At 42.6% G+C, this 20,216-nt stretch overlaps 2 protein-coding genes across 3 annotated transcripts in view; one reads left to right on the top strand and one right to left on the bottom strand.

The window, feature by feature from the left end:
- The first annotated feature begins 832 nt into the window (after window positions 1-832).
- On the top strand, window positions 833-2,354 carry LOC105699059 (surfeit locus protein 6 homolog). Its single transcript, XM_012423763.2, has 4 exons — window positions 833-1,000; window positions 1,084-1,131; window positions 1,207-1,709; window positions 1,779-2,354. The coding sequence occupies exons 1-4, from the start codon at window positions 883-885 to the stop codon at window positions 1,998-2,000; spliced, it is 891 nt and encodes a 296-aa protein (XP_012279186.1). The 5' UTR covers window positions 833-882; the 3' UTR covers window positions 2,001-2,354.
- A 138-nt stretch (window positions 2,355-2,492) lies between these two features.
- Window positions 2,493-20,216, bottom strand: part of LOC105699069 — a 38,580-nt gene continuing 20,856 nt past the window's right edge. For both annotated transcript variants that reach the window (XM_023435011.1, XM_023435012.1), the window contains 4 exons: window positions 9,816-9,914; window positions 6,054-6,239; window positions 3,591-3,759; window positions 2,493-3,104 (listed from right to left, as the gene is read on the bottom strand). In XM_023435011.1, coding sequence (XP_023290779.1) covers window positions 3,614-3,759; window positions 6,054-6,239; window positions 9,816-9,897 — 414 coding nt within the window. In that variant the 5' untranslated portion in view covers window positions 9,898-9,914 and the 3' untranslated portion in view covers window positions 2,493-3,104; window positions 3,591-3,613. The remainder of the gene's footprint in view (window positions 3,105-3,590; window positions 3,760-6,053; window positions 6,240-9,815; window positions 9,915-20,216) is intronic.

Genomic DNA, 20,216 nt, shown 5'->3' with positions numbered 1-20,216 from the left:
CTCTCCGGCACTCTGCGGCACTCTCCGACACTCTCCGGCACTTTGCGGCAACTCTCCGTCACTCTCCGGCACTCTCCGGCCCTCTCCGGCACTCCGACACTCTCCGGCACTCTCCGACACTCTCCGGCACTCTGCGGCAACTCTCCGACACTCTCCGGCACTCTCCGGCCCTATTCGGCACCCTGCGGCAACTCTCCGACAGTTTCCGGCACTCTCCGACACTCTGCGGCAACTCTCCGACACTCTCCGTCACTCTGCGGCAACTCTCCGGCACTCTGCGGCAAGTCTCCTACTCTCTCCGGCACTCTCCGGCACTCTCCGGCATTCTGCGGCAACTCTCCGACACTCTCCGGCACTCTGCGGCACTCTGCGGCAACTCTCCGGCACTCTCCTGTACTCTCCGGCAAGAAATTTCGGCAGAAATTCGTTGCGCCGCCCTTGGGGGCAAAAAACGGTGAAAGCTATCGTACGATACCAGAGAGCAGCACAGGATGCGATCGCACGATCCTGCCCGTGATCAGTGTCCCAACTCATCTCTGTCCAAATATTATCCACAGATTCGAAAACTGTGTTCTCATTTTTCAAAACGTAAACCAACAGTACAATATAATTCTGTACATAATTATTTATTGGATTACGTATACATTTTTTTTTTTTAGTTTATCATGAAATTTGAAGTTGCTCTGTAGTTTTGATCGATGGTGGTGCCATCTCACGAAGGAAGAATTAGTATTACAGGTTACTATAAATTTCGACTTCTATTAATTTTATAACGATTGATCTTCAAGGTATATGTGAATTCGAAGATTTAAGAAAAATACAGTGAAATTATATCGCGGCATATTTACGATTTGTGTATGGTGCACGTGATTTTGGAAAAGAATGCAACTAAAGATGTCGAAGACTTTTAACGCTAAATTAGCGCAGAGAATATTAGAAGTGGAGAACAAATACATTTCAAATTTGTTTTCGAAAATGGCTCTGCCCATGTCCGAGATAGGTGAGAATTTATCACAAGTGCTCCTAACCTGGAAAAGTGTGTTCAACGAAGCGCTTTTGACACCAGATTTCTCTGAATTACAGTGCAACTAGAAGAGGAATCCGAACCTGAGGAACAACCTACTAAAAAGAGTAAATAGCCACGTAAAAGTCACTGGGATTTTTTTATTGTAATGCTTATCGAGTGAACATGTTCTTTTGTTACAGGGAAAACGATTCCGGGTCATGGCGATGGTGTTAAAAGGGCACAAACATTCGAAGAGCTGCATGGAAGGCTCGAAGCGTTGAAGGGTAAAAAGCTGGATTATAAGCAAAAGCTTATTAAGAAAGGCTTGAAAAATAGAATAAAGAAAAAGACAAAACAAGGAGAACGTGCTCTCCAAAAGAAACTTGCAAGAATAGAGCATCATGCCTCAGGAGGAGCAAAAATTAAGGTTGAGGAGAACGGTAGCGTAAAACCTGTCCCTAAGCCAAAGCCAGTATTCAACTCTGAAGGCAAAATGGTATTTAGCAAGTTTGATTTTTCCGAAATCGGGACGAAGAAGAAACCTCCCAAGACAGAGAAAGATCCTAAAAAGGTTTTGCAACAAATAAAGCAGAGGAACGAAAAATTAAGACAATTAGAACAAACTGGGGAGAAGGATAAAGCGGTGGAAATTAAGGAGAAAGAAGCATGGAAGACTGTACTAGCGAAAGCTAGTGGACAAAAGGTGAAATGTTAAACGTAGATCATTGTACAGATTATATTGTACGAGTTTTTACCTTCTTTTCCTTAACAGGTGAAGGATGATCCTGAATTATTAAAGAAAACTATGAGGCGAGAGGAACAGAAAAAGAAGCACAGTGCTAAAAAATGGGACTCGAGGCTACAAGCAGTCGACAAGGCAAAACAGGAAAGGCAGCAGAAACGGCAAGAAAATATCATGAAGCGGAAGAAGGAAAAGAAGGTGAACAAACTAAAGAAAGCATCGAAAAAGGGCAGGGTTATACCTGGGTTTTAGTTATTTTTAAATTGTTTAATATTTACTACGGTCGATATTGTTGCAAACTACTGTAAACCGAAACAGTGCATTCGTGCAGGCGTTGTGCCAATGGAATAGTTCTTCGTTTATTAACGTTCCAAAACAAGACTTCCGCTTAGGAGAAAGATTAAACTGTAATTTTCTACCGCAAGTTATATACATCATTGGTTGTGTACAAATTGTGTACATGCAATGTAACAATCTAGTCCATGGTGCAGCCTGTCTACTGGTTTTCAACGTACCTCGATTTCGAGCAGGAAACAAGGTATTCATTTTCGTCGAAAGAATCGTAGACTTTCATTGCACGATGACATTGCACAATACGACTGAGATGTACAGTTTATTAAATACAGTTTCGATATATATATATTTACACATTATTAACAAATTTATTTACACAACAGTGACATGGAGTCGTAAGGTTGTTGGGGCACAGCCCGCATTAGAAGTCCTGGCTTCGTGTGCTTTGGTTTATCATCGTATAAAGCCTCGCTGACGTGCGTCCTTTACGTAAAGCGAGGCAGGTCGGTATAAAATACAACTCTTGGACTTTGTAACGAAACTTAACATTAGCCGCGGCTACCTTAAGCTACTTTAGACTAGACACTTGTTAACGTGTAGGAGGTACCTTGCAAAGGCCTGAACACATCAGAAAACATGGACATTTTGTTTCGTATCGGTCCACTTAATGTTTCAAAAAACTGATGCATTACGTGTTTCAAGTTCCTCCGGGGTAAGCTTGTACCAGATCCATTTCACTTGTACGAATAATCACTGCTGATCAGCGGATTTTAAATTCGTAGTTTCGTCGACATTTACGGCGTTGAAGAAATGCTGTCCATGGTGACACTTTTAAGTTAAGTTCGTGGGCAGCGAAATGTGCAGAGGTGTTCATTAAGTCAGTAGATAATAGGCAGATCGAAGACCAGAGCCTGGATGAACTCCGTCGACTCTCCACCCACGTCTTCCTGCTAGGTATCTCCCAAATCCGTCGTCAACATGTTGCCGTTGGTCAAGGCCGACCATAATGGGCTGCAATCCACCGGTTCTGGCACCGTCAATACCATCGAAACTCGCGGCGACCTGCGCATAAATTACATTTATAAAATAATCCTTAACAACAATTAGTACCTAGGAGGTTTTATCGCAGATTTGGCATACGTTCATGAAAAGTTACGACGTGCTGCCAAGGCGACGTGTGTTATTTTTATCTTAATAATCGAATAACTAAAAGTCACTGCACCGAGGAGAGTGGTATCGGTGTATTTATATTACCAGCCAGATTCGCAATTTTATGAAATTCGCCTTGTATGAAAATAGCCGCAATATCTTCGCCGCGTTATGGGAATTCTCGTTGGAATAACTTGCGTTATATGGGACTCTATCGTATGTATGACGTTTTCGTAACACCTTAAATCGTCAATTGTACTTTCACGTCAGAGTGTAACTGATAAACTATTCTACCGTCTGCGGATCATATTGTACGCATTGTCGGCGTGAAGTCGGCGGGTGCGAGTAATGCTTTATCGCTCCTAGAGGTGGGTGCCTTCTCCTCGATGGCTTCAATACCTTGACGGTGCCGGAACCGGATGCTAATCGGGGCTACTGAGTTCCACGGCCGTGCTCTGTTCAGGGTCGGATCGTTCCTCGACGACGGTGTCCAGGTTCAGGGCAGGAAACGCCCTGGAGCCTCGCTCGCTTCTGAAGGACACCGCTCTAGTAGTCCTTTCTACTCCAGCTGGTGGAAAAAAAAATCAACCTCTTATGTATTCATATGAACTTCAGATTTCTCACATTTCATTTAAAACGACTGCGGAGAGCAACAGGTCAGCTAGCGTACGCGTCTCTTTCTATCCGCAAGCGGTTCAGCCGGAACTGTTTCAGCGATATCTCTAAATCTACACGAAAAGTATATGAACTGTTAAAAATGTCTGTTGGAAATTTAGTTTACGCGTCGAAGTTTTTTTTAAGGTAGAATATTTGTATCTTTTAGTATACAAATGATCGAATTTAATACTTATTCAATTTCGAAACATCCTGTTTACTTATTTTTGACCGTACACTGGGAGACATCAATGCCCTCCCATCCTGCACAGGCGATGCCGTATCTGCAGGGGAGGCATTTATGTCCGCCATTGTACACTGGGAGACATCAATGCCCTCCCATCCTGCACAGGCGATGCCGTATCTGCAGGGGAGGCGTTCATGTCCGCCATTATACATGCTTCAGCGATCTCTAAATCTACACGAAAAGTATATAAACTGTTAAAAATGTCTGTTGGAAATTTAGTGTATATAGTATACAAGTAGATTTTTTCTTTTCCTACACTTCGATTCGGAAGAGTTCGAAACATCGAAGCATTTTTAACAGGGTAGAACACAATTTATATACTGGAAAAAGATTAGTTGACTGAAACAAATATATGTCGTTGTCTGAATATTATTTTGTTGAGAAGAAAAATTAACGATTTAAAGTAATTGTTGACTTTAAATAATTTCGTAAACTTAATCTGATATTTCTTCGGAAGTTTTTGATTCTAGGACTTTGTTGTAGCATATTGCTTTGAGCCAACCAATCTTCTTTTTCTCAGTGTATGAATAAGAGATGAAAAACGATAACAATGCGCGCTTAAAGGAAGGTTTTTCTCAAAGCCAAGCGAGATTACGCGGCCTGCAGGATATCTCTTTACCTATGTCCTCTTTAGAGGCTGCCGCTGGACAAAAATGAACATATCAGTATAAATTGTATTCTCCGAAATTATGATATCAACCGACACGTCGATAGCTATCTCTATCCTTGGACCTTTAGGGTGTTATGAAAGTGTCATGTATACATATACATCAAGATATCAAAATATTTATAAAATCTTTCCTCCAAATGGGATGTGCCGAATAATTTGAAACTTTAACACGTGATTATGGAGGTCCTTATGAAACTCTTGAAATTTGATCTTTCGAAAGAAAAAGAGAAAACGAAATGTTTATCCCGGACAAGAACCAGAAAAAGTTCTTTTTTTGAAAAATGTAATCCAGTTTCAAGACCTTCATTAAGACCTCCATAATGACGTGTTAAAATTTCAAATTATTCGGTGTACCCAGTTAGGGGAAAAGTTTCATCATTATTTTGACGTTTTGATATATCAAGAAACCCGGTAGAGTTTCGAGTCACAAAAGTTTGAGCGAGAAACTTGTGTTGAATATGTAGAATGACCCTTTCATACCACTTTAATCTACTTCCCTAGGGCGGAAGGTCTTGAGAGCGTCCCTTCAAAAGACGAGTCAAATAAATGACGTTCCTCGGGGGAAGTTAATGTCCAGGATTCCCGGTCAAGCTTGTCGAAGGTCGAAGTCCTTGAGAAGGATTCAATCTTCCTTAGTGTCGCATCGGCCTTCCTGTGTCATTATTCTTTGCCGCTCGAGAGCGTCCAAAACCGATTCGGCGTACAGTGGCGGACATGAGGGTCTTCTCATCGCACCCTGGTGGTGGCATGTCTGCATTGAAGGCATTTATGTCCGCCCGTGTACATCAGGACGCAGAAAAAAAAAAAAAACTCAGTCGCAACGAATAATTCCACTTGCTTCAGCATACTTGCAACAACAAACGTTTGAACACTTGAAATCGGACCCAGGAAAATTTTCGTCAATTTGAGAACAAGAATTATTTTACCGAACAAATGCAATATTCTCTTCCAGCAACAACAAATTCTATATCGCTCGTTTGTTTGAGTAGGGACAATGGTATACTTTTTTTGCGGTCTCTGCGAGTTTCCTTGCTAATTTAGGAAACACTTTTCCTAAATAAAGCGTTACACCGGTTACATTTACGTTCGATATACTTGCAAAGATTTGTCGCTGTTGATGCAATTATTCCTGCGGTAGGAGGACAAATTTATCAGCGATGTTGTCCTTTGGTGAAAGTGCAAAATTGGTTTATCTCCGGGCTGAAGAGGAAAAGGTTGACACGACGCTGGGCCGAGGTCATCGTAATCGCGACTACGTGCAACTCGAGGGAGTGCACTCGCCTTTTCGTACCTAAACGATGTACGGGGCTGAATCTCACGAGACTCAGGGCTCCGTGATCCAGGTCGCAGTTCCGCCTTCTGGCTCGTTCGCGAGCCAACTTTGCTCTCCTTCGCAAGCAGCAGATCACTAGCAGCGCGAGCAGCGGGAATCCCAAAATGGAGGAGACGATGGAGACCGTGATATGTTCCGGGGAAACTGAAACGAGAACGAACGTGACAATGTACCTTAAAAAACATAGACGGAGAAAAAAAAAATTCCATTCGACCAGAGAAATATTTCTTTGAACGGTACCAAAGGAATATTTTGTTAATTCGAAGAACAATTATTTTACTTAACTAAACTGAAAATAAATTGGATCCATAATTTCCTTTGAGCTTTTTTTATCTTTTTGCTATTAGTATCTCTTTTTAATAATAAGTTCTAATAATACGCCAAGGAGAGGCGGAAACCGACGCTCATGGGCGGCCATCTTGGATAGAGGAATACAAAGGGTCCTCATTTGAATTCGTTTCTTTTCCCCATCTAATCCGCCATGACCGCGCACGGTTGCATCGTCGGGCTATGCCGCAGCTGGGAGTTTCGCGTAACTGCAGTTTGTATGACAAATCACGGTTAATTAGTCGGGTGACCTGCGCCAGGAATTTCAGGTACGCTAGCTGTGCCAGGACGTCGGCATTCTCCGGCGGCCGCCATCTTGCCCGCCGCAGATCGCGGCACGCGGGACGCGACGCCGTCGCTAGGTGGCGCGGCGCCTTTGTTCGGTGGGTTCTTTTTAATTAAAAAGCGCGCACAGAGAGGTGCCAAGGGTGAATCCGCGGTTAAAGGGAGCCGCCCTCGATAACTGCGACGATGACGCCGGTAAAGGCGCCGGTAATTACTGCGGAGGGTATGGCAAGTTCTGCTTTTGGTTTTTCTTCTCGCGAGCCACGCGGAGCTGACATTATAGGTTTGTTCGCGATGTCTGCACTTTTAACACTCGAGGGTAACGAGGGTACTGCACTTTTCTTGAAAGGTGCAGAAGTGTAGATACACTTTCGTCGACGTCCCGAACGTCAGGTAGCTCAAGAAAGTACAAGATGGCCGATTTAGCGGAACAGTATGCGATTTTAGAACTATTCGAATCCGATGACGATGAAAATGAAGATGTAATGCTTCCTCAATCACATCTTCTAGCAAATGATGATAGTGATAATATATGATGCAGTAATACATAATTTGTATTAAATAATGATTGTACAATTTTTCAAAGATTACGAACAAACCTTATGTGGCGCGCTGCGGAGCGTCACGTGGTATGCGGGGCTCTGTCACGTGGTATACGGGTCGACGTCACGTGGTACGCGGGGCGATGTCACGTGGTACGCGCGAATGGCGCGAGATCGAAAACTGGAAATAAAATCCTCGCGATGCAGGATTCCTAGGGAGGGAATTTTCCCCGAGAATTGCGCGGAGCACGGATTGTTGCGTTTCGTATAGGGGCGCGGATCGGAATTTCCTTTTTGGGATCGTAATTGACAGCTGGCCTGGAAGGCCCGGGAAAAAGGGCGCAGCTCGGATCGATTCCCCTAGAGGCGCTGCGATCGGAAATAATGCCGACTGATACAATCGCGAGGGGTGCGCTGCAATCTCTGGAGCCACTAGTGTCTAGGCATGTCGAGGCGAGGGATGCAACCCTCTGTTCTCGAGATATTAATTGCGCAACTTTCTTTGAATTTTTCCCGGGGTATGTGCCCTTTTCGTTGCTGACATCGTAGGGTATAATGACGATGTGACACTCCTTACAGAATCCATCGCGCTTGACTTTTCATCCGGTCCCATCTCGGCTTCAGGGATGCTTTTTCATTCCCGTTTCTATGAGGAAGGAACTGCTGACTGAAATGTTATGATTATCGATTTCGGAAGGTAAGGGATATCCTAAATCGACTCGCGGGATATTTCGTCTCTTTACAGGTAGGAAATAGCGGTGACTGATATAAACGCGATGAGTGCCTTTGGAAAAGAAGCAATCACTTGAGCGGAGAAGAATTGCAATTTTATTTCTACCGATGATGAAAGACAAGCGAAACCGTAAATTGGCTCGTCTAATTTTATGCACGCCGTAAAGAAACGCATAAACCTCCCACACACGTGATTTTCACCTTCCGACTGAACTCGTAAACATTTACTACAAATATATCTGCATGAATTTATCATTTAATATCACGCGATTATTATTAATTCACAGAATTAGTGCACATGCGCATTAAATTTATAGCGCGTGCTATTCACTTTGAAAATATTTAAAAAAGTAAATGCATTAGTACGTCATGTTTGACTGAAACCTCTAACAAAAAATGTCAGAAATTTAAACCATTTCTCTCTCTCTCAACGGTGTATCATTACAGGTTGGGATGGAAAAAAACGATGACACGAGATAATAGTCTCCTGGATGCACCCTGATCTTCAGATACACGAGCGTCATCTCCGAGTCTGCATCGCAATCTACGACTGCATCTGGGTTAAGTGGAGGTTTTCGCCCTTTTCCAGTGGACTAACTAGACACTCCATTTCGAAACCTCTTCCGTTCCGTCCCTTCCCGGAGCTTCTTCCTCGGTGAACAGACCGAGAAGAGAGCAAAGAGTGCCCGAGTAATCCGGCTCACTTGTCGGTTTAATGCTACATCCCGCACGGCGCCATATTAGACCCGTGGCTTCCTCTCGGACCCCGTTAGACTCCCCTTTGACTTCCCATGGGACGAAGATTACGCTTCCCTTGACGTCCTAACGACTCTATGTTGCGGTTAATGCCTGGTTCGGTTTGAAGGTCGATTAATACGACCGCCCCCGCATGTCCGGGTCAGTTTCGAGGAAAGAAAGTGGAAATACCCCGTGCTTAATTGCTGGGGGAAAAAAAAATGTTACAATCTCGCCTCTGCGTGATAGTTACACTGTTAAAAACATTCGCAATATCTGTACACTCTTGGACTGAAAAATAACAATGTTTAGTTGTCAAAATCATGAAGGATTGCAAGTAACAGTTACGTTTTTAAAAAGTAACATGTACGTTGTTGGTTTAATCAAATTTTCTATGCTCAATCTGATATTCCTTTGAAAATTGTGACAATATTTCGGTGATTTCCAACGATTTCTCCTTACGATTCTCATGTGATCTCGAGTATTAAAATCCATGATTTCCTGAGTGGATAACCTTTTGTTGAAAATACCATCATAGATTAACCGGCGATCATTCGACAACCATTATCCGATAATCATCATTGAACAATCATCATCCGACAATCGCCTGAAATTGGCGCACTTGGGTTAGGCGCGACTTCAAGCGCAAGATGGCGGACATTTTGGAATGTATTTCCGGAGGAGTGCGAGCTTGAATAGAGTAACTTTGGAGTAGATGTAACTCCAGTAAATGCCACTTGATGCACCTGGACGGGATCCTGGATGCCGTTCGCGAGTTATTCCGACTCCGAGTGAATCGCAGTGGAAACGTCGTTCCGCTTATTGAGGTTTATTACGCGCTCGTGGGATTGAGGGAGAAGATCCCGGTTTAATATATCCCGTCAATGGAAATGTGTGGCTGAGCCGGGTTTATACCATAACCCAGGGTGGAAACCTGACGATTCGCAAAATACGTCATGCAAGCAGGCGTTATTCACCGCCTCGCCCTGAATAATTGCGTCCTATGGACGGTACCGGCCAGATAGCATTAAGTTAATTAATCTTCAGAATGGTCCTCTATGCCGAGAGGGTAAATGTTGGAAATTAAGAGGTTTCTCACCTGTCGGATATATGAAAATCGTCGGTCTCTTCGACTGGAGTGGAGGCACGGTTGGCCGGCTTGCCTTAACCTTGTCCGACATGGCGACTTTTGAAAGGCCTGAAAAAAGAAAATTTATTTAGGATATCTCTTGAAAACGGCGTTTCATAAGACTATTGTTATTACTATTAATCGCCATGTCCAGCATGGCGACTTTCGAAAGGCCTGAAAAGAAAAGAAAGAACCATTTTATTCACGACTCTTCATAAAAACGACGTTTTATAAGACTATTGACATTACTGTTAATCGCTATCTTTTTAAATGAGGAGGTTTCAGATATGGAGATATTACTAACATTAACTATTAACAACGACTACAAAATCAGGAGCGACACTTGATGCAGTGTTTACAAAATATTTAAACAGATCACGGGCGAGAATATTTATTTATATCATTTATACCTCCATAATTTGATTTTTAGATCGCGAAGGCATGTACCTTCTTGAAAAATGAATTGCTCCATCGAAACAATCATTATCATGTTTTAGCGTTAAGAAGTTCCGCTTTTTCTGATGTTTCGCAAGTGCGACGGAATCTTTTTTAAATGTTCCTTTGTGTAAATGATATTTTCCATTTCACAGTGCAATACCGCGAGTAATGCCCGAGTTTATGTAAATTCCCCGTTCCGAGGAAGAATCGCGGCCATTTATATTTCGCTGGCGACTGTACTCGAAATTCGGCGGATCTTGTGGAACACGCATACGTTTTCCACGTAGTGGTTGATGCACTTGCACTGACCTGAATTTGTTATCGTGGACGGATTTTCTATAGCCCGCCTCGTTCACTTTTATACACGCGATGATTCGATTTTGGACTGCATCGATTTAGCCCAGGCAGCTTCGCGAAGGAAAACCGGGCGGGCTTTCTAGTTTATTTCAACTTTTTCTTCTTCTTTTTTATTTATACATTCTCTGGGATACCTCCTTTATCCCTGTCCAGGAAATGGAAACGTCAGGGGCCCGTCGAGTTTCGCATCTTTTCTCATTGCTTTCGAGATTACCCACGGACTTCTATACTTTCGTTTCGTTCGTTTTCATTTCTCCGAGGGGCTTAAAAAGTTCCCTTGAAAATCTCTTCCCCGACGAAATATGCTAACAAGAAAAAGAAATAACTATAAGTGCAGAACATTGGAAGCGTCCTTAATTACTTTTCCCCGATGACTAATATCTTTGTACGATTACTTCGTAGGTTTGTCGAAATCCTAAAGCGAGATGTGTGGAAATATTAAAATCAAGGGTTATCGATAATTTTCCTTTGAATGTAGACCGAGGGAAAATAAAGAAATTAATTGAACCGAAGAAATAATTAAACGGCAGTGATTCCGAAGAAACGTTGCGTCCAATTTATTTGAATCGAATTCTTTGAATTAATACGATTTTTTTTTCGTCCCATTAAACGAGGATAGAAAGATAAAATTCGGAAACGAAGATGGATTTCTCAGGATGAGGCCTTTCATCGCTCTACTAGAGACCGAAATATCGAAGTCCGGAACTCTCCCGGTTGTTCGGAACTCCTCACTTCCGGTTGCCGCGAACGAGTGATCTCTTTATTTCTCGCTCCCGGTTCTTCTTCCCCACTTCCGGTATTACCCGCTGCCTCGTACTTTTCCTTCCTTCGCGGACTTCCAACTTATTCGCTTTACTTTCCCGACCGCATTCCCCAGAGTTCAGGAACCGCGAGTTTCCTTCGGCTCTTCCAACCGGGCGAAGATCCTGAGATTCAAGGACTTCCGGCGAGCGAGCCACATCCGCGAAATAATCGGCAAAAATTGTGAAAACGCGCAACATTTCATTAACATTTTCCGCAACGATGTTATTTAACGCAATCACGTTACGCGCCAAGAAATGTCATTGGCTGAGAAAAATTAATTCTCCTCAAATTATAAAAGTGGTCCAAGTAAAAAATCTAAAAAGGTCATTTATCCCATATTTTGTGTTATATCCATTTAAATTAAAACAACGCGATGCTAGTTTTGTAACAAAAATGGAAAGGAATGATTTAGGCCATTTTCATAATCATCGTCGTACATACATAGCTATAATTAATTTAATATCATTCATTTCTCACACCAAAATTTATTTCGCTCGAAACTCTCCCGATGTTTTGTGTTACTTATTGGTCAAGTACAATTATTACTTCTCAATTACCATACATTATTATTAAACCTTAATTTATTCCTTACATATAAGTAATATTATCTATATAGATTAAGGGGCGCACATGTGCTCAGAAATCCGAGGATTATCTGGAATTTGTATTAAGAAACTCGGTAGAGTTTCGCACCAAGTACATAGATAGAAACGTTTGAATTAATATATGCCGCAATAATTAATTTAGCAAAGTTTATGCCGAACGACCCCAAAGGGGCCATTCCTTCCTGGCCGGGTACAATTGTTCACCTGAAATTATCATAAATTATCACTAAACCTTAGTTTATTCCTACGTTCCTGCATATGTAGGATTGTCCTTTTAGATTAAGGGGCGCACACGTGCCCAGAAATCCAGGGTTCCCTCGGGATAGGGGGTCTCGTGCGTGTCCTGAAGAAATACACGGCCGATCCCGGAACGAGGGGGGGAATTACTCCACGGCTTTTCTTTTCCGTAAAATATTTTACGGCTCCCTCAGGAAGCCGGTTACGACGAGCCCCGACTTCCTGTTCAACCGATGGAATTTTCATGGCATCCGCTTCATCGCATTAATGCCAGCTCGGATTAATTCCTCCGGTTCGCGGGGGGTCCCGGAAAACTAGGTGCATCCATCATCGGAATTAGCCGTCCATTCGCGGATTTTATTCACCTCGAAATCCGGCCATTCAGCCCAGATTTATGGAGAGGCAAAATACTGACGATATTTACGACGTGCCCGGGGCAAAATATTCCGTTACGCAACAAGACATCTGCGGCGTGCCTCTACTTTTCCAGGATCTCGTATTAATTTTCCATTTTTAAATTTCCGGCGATGCAATCGCGAATATTCCCGGCCCTTTAGGAAAAACGACGTCATTTTGGATGTGAAAAGAAAAACATGCCGGATTCCATTTTCTAAAAGACACAGGAATTTCCTAGAGAAAGGAGCTGCCGGTGAATCTTTCTTTTTATAATTCCCGGCGATGCAACCGTGAATATTCCCGGCCCTTTAGGAAAAACGACGCCATTTTGGGATGTGAAAAAAAAATGCTGAATTCCAAAGACACAGGAATTTCCTAGAGAAAGGAGCTGCCGGTAAATCTCTCTTTTCATAATTTCTGGTAAATTCAATCTCGGAAGTTTTCGCGTTCATAGGGGGGACGTGAAATCGCTTTCGCTTTTCCATTTAATACTTCCAATAAAACGTGAATTATGGAGCCGACCCGGGGGAAAAAAGAATTTCTCCAGGGAGTGCCGAATCTGTCCAGGAATTTTTCGGGAGTTCCTGCAGGCCCAGCGGATTCGAAACTCGGCCTCGATTTATGAGGCACATTCGTTCCCAACGCCGAAAACGACGATTTATCGATGCGCAGTCGATATCACCGCGAGATAACTGATCCTTCCATCCACGGAACTGCCGGCAAATGTGCCTGCTTTGTGGCTGATCGCACGTTTCTCTGATTTCATTGGGAGAGTTCCATCGTTATGCGGGAGAGAAAAGAACTCAAAGGCCTACTTACGGCAGGTTAGCTTTGGGGCGAATCCTCACAGGAATATCCCGACCATCCCCGTCGACGGTAAATATACAACTGCCAATGGTACTCGCTCCGAATAAAGGTCGTCCATCCTTTTCGAACCCCTTTGTGCCTGCCCGTTGAAAAACTGTCCCATCTGGGACCTCCCTTTTTCGATTCTGAAAGAATTAACAAACCCGCTATTCAAAAGGACGAAATTCAATCCCGCGATTATTGCAAACCGTTTAAATATGTTTCGTTTGTGTTTTAAAGGGTGAATTTAATTGACGGGACAAATTTTATACCATTATGTCCTAGCTCATATAAAATGTATATTTTAGGTTATGGTTGGAATTATTTTATCGTAATAATTTGAAAAACTGTCCCATCTGGGAACTCCCCTTTTCGATTCTGAAAGAATATACGCAAAAGTTTAAATATACTCCAAATGTTTTTATTGTATTATAATTTCGCGGTGAATTCAATTGATATGCTACAAATGTATATTACGGTGAATTAAGGTTGCAATTATTGTAATGCATTTATTTTGGGAGTCTAGTCTAGTCTTATGATTGGTGACGGTATTCCGTTTTTAATTATCAAGAAGAATTATTAGATTGGTATGTTAAATTATGGAATTGTTGCTATCATTACTTTTAGTTTTCCGCGGGTTTCTTGGAGGATGTATGGTCGGTAATTGGTTTAATTCTCATTTGTTTAATCTTCAGGTCCAAGAGTGGGGCACGCGCTTGGAAAATGTCCAGCAATGTAATTGGCAGATTTCGGATTAAAATTCTGCCCGTGGAGTGGGAAAAAGTCTTAAAAGAATCAGCAGACTCTGCGGATTTCCGTTTTTCAGTGGCAAGAAGAGGAAACGAGTGGAGCTCGTGCAAATCGCTTCAAGAAGCTCATCGTTATTCGCGTTCAAGTACACCCTGATACCTCCAGATACGCCTATAAGAAGACCCTTCCTCTTTAGGCGAGATTTATGACCATTAATTCCATTATTAATGCCATCGTGGAACATGCAAATTGCGGGACCAAAATTTATTTTCATCGATAATCAAACTGTAATTAAGGACAAAATATATCCAGTGAAGAAAGTTGCACCCTCCGTGAATTTCCACTCCATTTAAAATTGAGGTAGCCTTCCGAAATCTATTTCATATATAAAAATAACTACTTAATTGATATACACCTTAGTGTTAAAAAATTGCATTCCAGCAGCATTCAAAATAACCAGGTCGTTCCATATGCATCGCGATTTTTTTTTTTATATATATCGTCTAAATCAATAAAATAAAAAAATCACTCTCCGAAAATATTATAATAGGTCGGTCATCCGTTAAATTTTCTTTCTTATCGTCCTAGCAACGAAGAAACCGCACGAGGCAATGTTTAGGAAGTAAATGAATTTTAATGATGGACTTCAAAAGGGATATTTGAAAATCGAAAAACTCTCTCGCTGCCGAGATTAAGTACAAAAGGCATTTGCATACACGGGGGATGGACACGCTTTGACACCGCGTATCTTTTGTCACCCGATGCACCTGTTGGAGCCCCACGGGCAGAAGACCCCCCGCGAATCAGCCAAGTGGCGACCGTCATTAATATTCGAGGCCGTAACACGCTTAATTGCATTCCGCTTAGCGTCCTACCGAGCGCGTAGTCAGAAACGGATTGCGCAATTGTGCGTCCAAGAGGGGAGTCGCTTTATCTGGAGAAATCGATTTTAGCCCTCGTAAGAAAGGGCCTCCGCTTTGGAGAGACAAATAACCCCACGAACGAGTTTACGTCATGTACAGCGAGCAAATTGAGTCACGGAAGAATTCGTGTCGGACGCGAACCCATCGCCGTTGCATGATCCGTTTCGGTCCCTCGGGGAATTAATCCGAAGAAATCCCGAAGTAATTTCCCCGACCGGAAGAGATATCCCGAGGACGAAACAGGAGAAATTGGAACGCCGGCAAAGGAGGAAAATAAATCCGCGGGGGGTCCTTCTTGCGTTTTTCAGATATGTGAATTCCTGCAAAATAAGGAGCAGGCGATCCATTTTTTTTTTATTCTGGGCCATTCGCGTTATCGCGATGAGAGAAGTCCTGAGCTCATATCTCAGTCCCTAAGGAATTGCCGAGGGGTATTTCACATTTTATGGACCACTGCACTTTTTCCTGTTTCTGTTGTTAATTAACGTAGAAAATAAGTTTAGGTTATGTGTGATGTGGCTATGCTGATAAGCTCCCATTTGTTAGCATACGAGATTTACGCTATTGTGAAATAATGTTTCACTTAAAACATGGCCTCTAAATAGAGAAGTGTCTCAGAAAATCCGGTAGAATGTCGCGCCAAGTACAATATAAAAAGCATGCGGGAATTTCTTAGTAACCGAATGGTCTAACAAAATGTATAGTTTGTATTTTAGGTGATAAATTCAAGTGGCATAATATATCCTGCCCTATGTCTAATAACTATACTATATTATTTTGTTATTAAACTTCCCCGAAGGTAGGGGCAAATATTCCGTTAAATCAAGCTGGTATATTTTTGGCAAAATGGCTTGGGAAGGAGCTCCGAAGCTGAAATTTTCGCGAAAATGCAGATCCGTCCCTGATCCAATTTGGCCGATTTTGCATCCGCGTGAAAACTGTGGAAATTCTCCCGGGATCATATCTTAGTCCCGGAGGAACGACTCAACAGGAATTTGCAATTTCGTAGGGAGCATACGAGGAGGAGGGCAAGCCTTAAAGGGATCGTATAAATAACGTAGCCGGAGATGCTACAGAAATGAAGGAGCAGGTTTCTTCACGCGAGCCTCATGGGGAATTAAATAGGGGAAAAGAGCGATTCTTCATGGCGGCACCCCGAAAGATTGCAACTCCCGCACGTAATGCCCGCCGACTCGTGTCGGCCTCGCAAATTAACCCGGGAAAAATTCAGGACCCTCGAAACGAGACATATCCTGGCCGTGAAAATTTCAGGGATATTCCCTGCAAGGGGAAGAAAAAATATTTCCCATTTTCTCCGGGATTATTCTGGGGAATATTCGGAAAAGTACCGAGGATGTTTCGGAATAAAAGATGGCGGCAGACCCGTGATCAATGGAGAAGGCAGACTCCTATGGACCATGACCCCGAGTCATTCACTTAAGGAGTTCATTAAAGTTTCCTTCTGCATAAGTTTCCTATCATCCTCTTAGAAATTCCCATCTGATATTGGTTTTATAGGAACTCTGTGTCCGGCAAGTTTCGAGACAGATCTCGGTTGAGACCGTTTCGGTGTCCTCAGGCTGTTATCCTGCAGTAATTGAGGACCAAGGATCACGTTCAACTAGTCCTGTTACTAACTTGGGCGCAGGGATTCTAGGGGAAATTCGGTTCCCTAGAATCTTGTCCCCAGAATTCGCTGGGATTTTACTGATGAAGTTCATTAGGTATTGGGTAACCATCGGCTCTTCACTAATCAAAGTGTCTCGACATAAAACCACTAATTTATATAATTTTTCAAATGATTTCTACTGAACTAACTTAGAGGCACTATTGTGGGGGAAAATAGGTACCGTCGAATTTCTGAAAGTGAATCCTACGAATCTTCGCATTGAAGCTCATCTTTTATAGGACGATTATCGTTCTTCCCTTACGAAAGATCCATAAAATATGTACCTTGTTTTTTCCAATGTCAAAAATTATTCTTATCGAATTGGGATCTTTTATTCCCAATACTACTGCAGAATTTAATATAAGCTCTGTTACATCAATCGACGTGGAAGCTCACGCGTCACTGGATTTACATGTCACGAGGCGATATGGAAATTTCGGCCGGCGAATGTTAAAGTTTCCAGCCCCCGTGTTCGAACCGTAACGTCAGAATACGTTTGGCAACTTCACGGTAACTTGGTCCCAAAGCGGAGTTTATGATGCATAAATGGCGCGATAATTTGTCGGCCGACAGCACGGGGATACTTTAGTCGAGCCCGAATTTAAGTAGAATTTACCACTTTCGCGGAAACGCCGCCATTAAGGAGGATACGCGAATTGCAAATATCGATCAAGCGGAAAATATTTTATGCTTCCTGAAAATGTGTACACCGATTAATTTTCACTGTTAACGACTCCACTTAGTGGGCCAGAAAAATGAATCGTTGGTTCGGAAGATATTTTATGCTTTCTGAAAATGTGTAAACCGATTAATTTTCACCGTTAACGACTCCACTTAGTGGGCCAGAAAAATGAATCGCTGGTTCATTTCTCTGTCGGACAAAAAAAAAGTGTTATGACGATGCTCGTAAAAAATGGAGCATCCATCCGAGGGTACTTTTTTCCGTTGTCGAAAAATTTCCACGGATTCCCCGATGCGGAATTTCAGGAGGATTCGCCGGAGTCCCTCGGAAAAGCACCGTGAAACTGCGATTACATAAATCCTTTAATTCTTCGAGAAAGTAAATGCGCGCCTCCACCCGACCCGATGTTAAGTGCATGTAAATCCGGGGCCTGAGAGACAAAGGAAACAACCGTAAGTTGAATTGTAAAGAGCGTCATATTTAATCCAGATAAACGACTATCGTTGCAGGAATTTTTAATCATCACACAAAACTGTGCATCTGTTAAAATGAGCATCGAGCATCCGTGCATTTCCCTCATACCGGCTTTGGAAGACATTATCTGCCCTTAACAAGAAGCTGCACGAAATAAAAAAAACCCTGAAAATAATTTTTTCCTCGCCGAAATATTGAAAAAAGTTACCCTTGATTTTTTCCATTTAAAATTCTATTTACAGTGTATTCCTTAAATCGACTTTACCGTAAAGAAAAAAACTGGAAAACGGAAGTTTTATTCATATATATGATAAATTAATCACCATGTATGAAGGGACGCGGTAGCGTTTCGAACAAGATCAATACCTTTAATTGAGCGGAGTCTCTTTACTCTGACCATCCAATATACTCTTCAGAATTTCGCAATTTAAATCATATTCCGCTAAAACGTCACAAATTTCGGAACGCGTTCATACATTTCCAAACTCTGACAAATTAATTTAACCATGCCGAGTTCGTAATTTTAGTACAACATTCTTCACTAGAGGTACAGGAAAATTCCAAATATTTCCGACAGCGCATGGAGATAATGCACTCGCATTTACAGTGATTGCTAAAATGATTGCGAGTTATATTCACGAGGACTCGTCATAAGCATATATGCAATGTTTTTTCTTCTTGTAGGTAAAGTCTATACATCCATTTAGCGTGGTGTTAAGTGTGTGTAAATTTCTACCCGACATGAAATTCTCGGGACAGTCAGCGACGTTAAAGTCCAAGGAAGAAAGGGCGGAAAGCAGAAATCCATTAGACGTAATGAAAGTGGAAAGATTCCAAGGCCGCCTATTCGTCATCTTCATCAAAGCCCTCCGACGGAAAGCGTCGCATTATCTTCGAGATCGCTCTTCAGCATCCCCGGAGAACCGTGATTTGACTTTCGGACTTCTCGCAAAGTCTGAAAGCGCCGCAAGGTGACGGTCAAGGAAAGCGAAATGAAAGGAAGCTTTCGAGCCGATCTTTTACCGCGGCTTTTCTTTTCGCTTCTCTTAGGACACTTCAATCACGTAAATAACTCCCGGCGCTGGTCGAAGGCGGGTGGACGACAAAGATCATCTTTGTCCTCTGCCACATCTTCTGAGAACTTTGTCACTCCCACATAGAGGTGAACTTTCAAGAATAAATAAACAGGGGAAAAATTCACTTCGTAAATAGGTAATGCCGAGTACGCAATTAATTACATATGGAGAGGCAACGACGAATCAATAAGTAAATAAGTGAAATTCATAGACAGATAACGATACAGAAATAATTTCGGAGCTCTTCGAGCGGAGAATTTTGTGGCTTCCCTTGTCAGTGGCCGATAAAAAATCACGATGAATCAGAAAAACCGCTCGTTAATATTGCTATAAAACAATTAGCACCGGATTGAAACGTGCAACTGTCCTTGACAGGGGTCCATAAAAAAAAAATGAAATACGATAAATTAGGAAATCCCCCTGCCATTGAAGTTCCTTGCAACTTCCCCCTCGACGGTGGCCGATTGCAAAATTCGTGATAAGACAGGTAATCGCTCGTTGATGTTATACAAAAAATGGCGCCAGGAATTACGGCACAAATCCGAATATTCCCCCCTCATTCGGGAACTTCTAATTAGAGAGTTCTCCCGAACTTGCCTTTCCCGTGGGAGGAAAAAGGAGGAGGGAGCACGCGTGCTTTGAGCTTCTCGCTTCGGTGTGTAATTGAAGCGGAAAATGACTTGGCGTTTCGGCCAGCCTTTGGGCAGCTTTTCAAGTCGCTCTCGGAAGTTTCAAGCTCGCCGGCATTTACTGGACGCGTCCGCGCCCGAGCTTAATGAAACAAAGCTCGGCCATGGGGCGACCGGAGACCAAAAGCTCGCCCTTGTTTCAGTAACCCCAGAGTCGTCGAAATAAAGCAGCCCTGGCTTAAAGTCGGTAGAATTCCATAAAGTTCGAAGCAAGTCGACAAAAGCTCCCTCCAGTTGCCGGACCTCTGTCTGGACGTTGAGGTAGGTCCTGGTCGCGCTCCTCGATTCTCCGCCCTTGCATGAATTTATCTCCCATTTTTTACACTATCTCAATGCTTTTCCTTCAACCCCGGAAGGATCTAACAAGTGAAGAGAAATTGTTCTGATGCGAATTGAAGTCTAACGAGCAAACTTCGGTGTCTATT

This window comes from Orussus abietinus, unplaced genomic scaffold (assembly GCF_000612105.2).
Source record: "Orussus abietinus isolate OABI.00-Male unplaced genomic scaffold, Oabi_2.0 scaffold129, whole genome shotgun sequence".
NCBI lineage: Eukaryota > Metazoa > Arthropoda > Insecta > Hymenoptera > Orussidae > Orussus > Orussus abietinus.
Note: the sequence above shows the minus strand (reverse complement) of the source record. Positions and strands in the feature narration are given on the sequence as shown.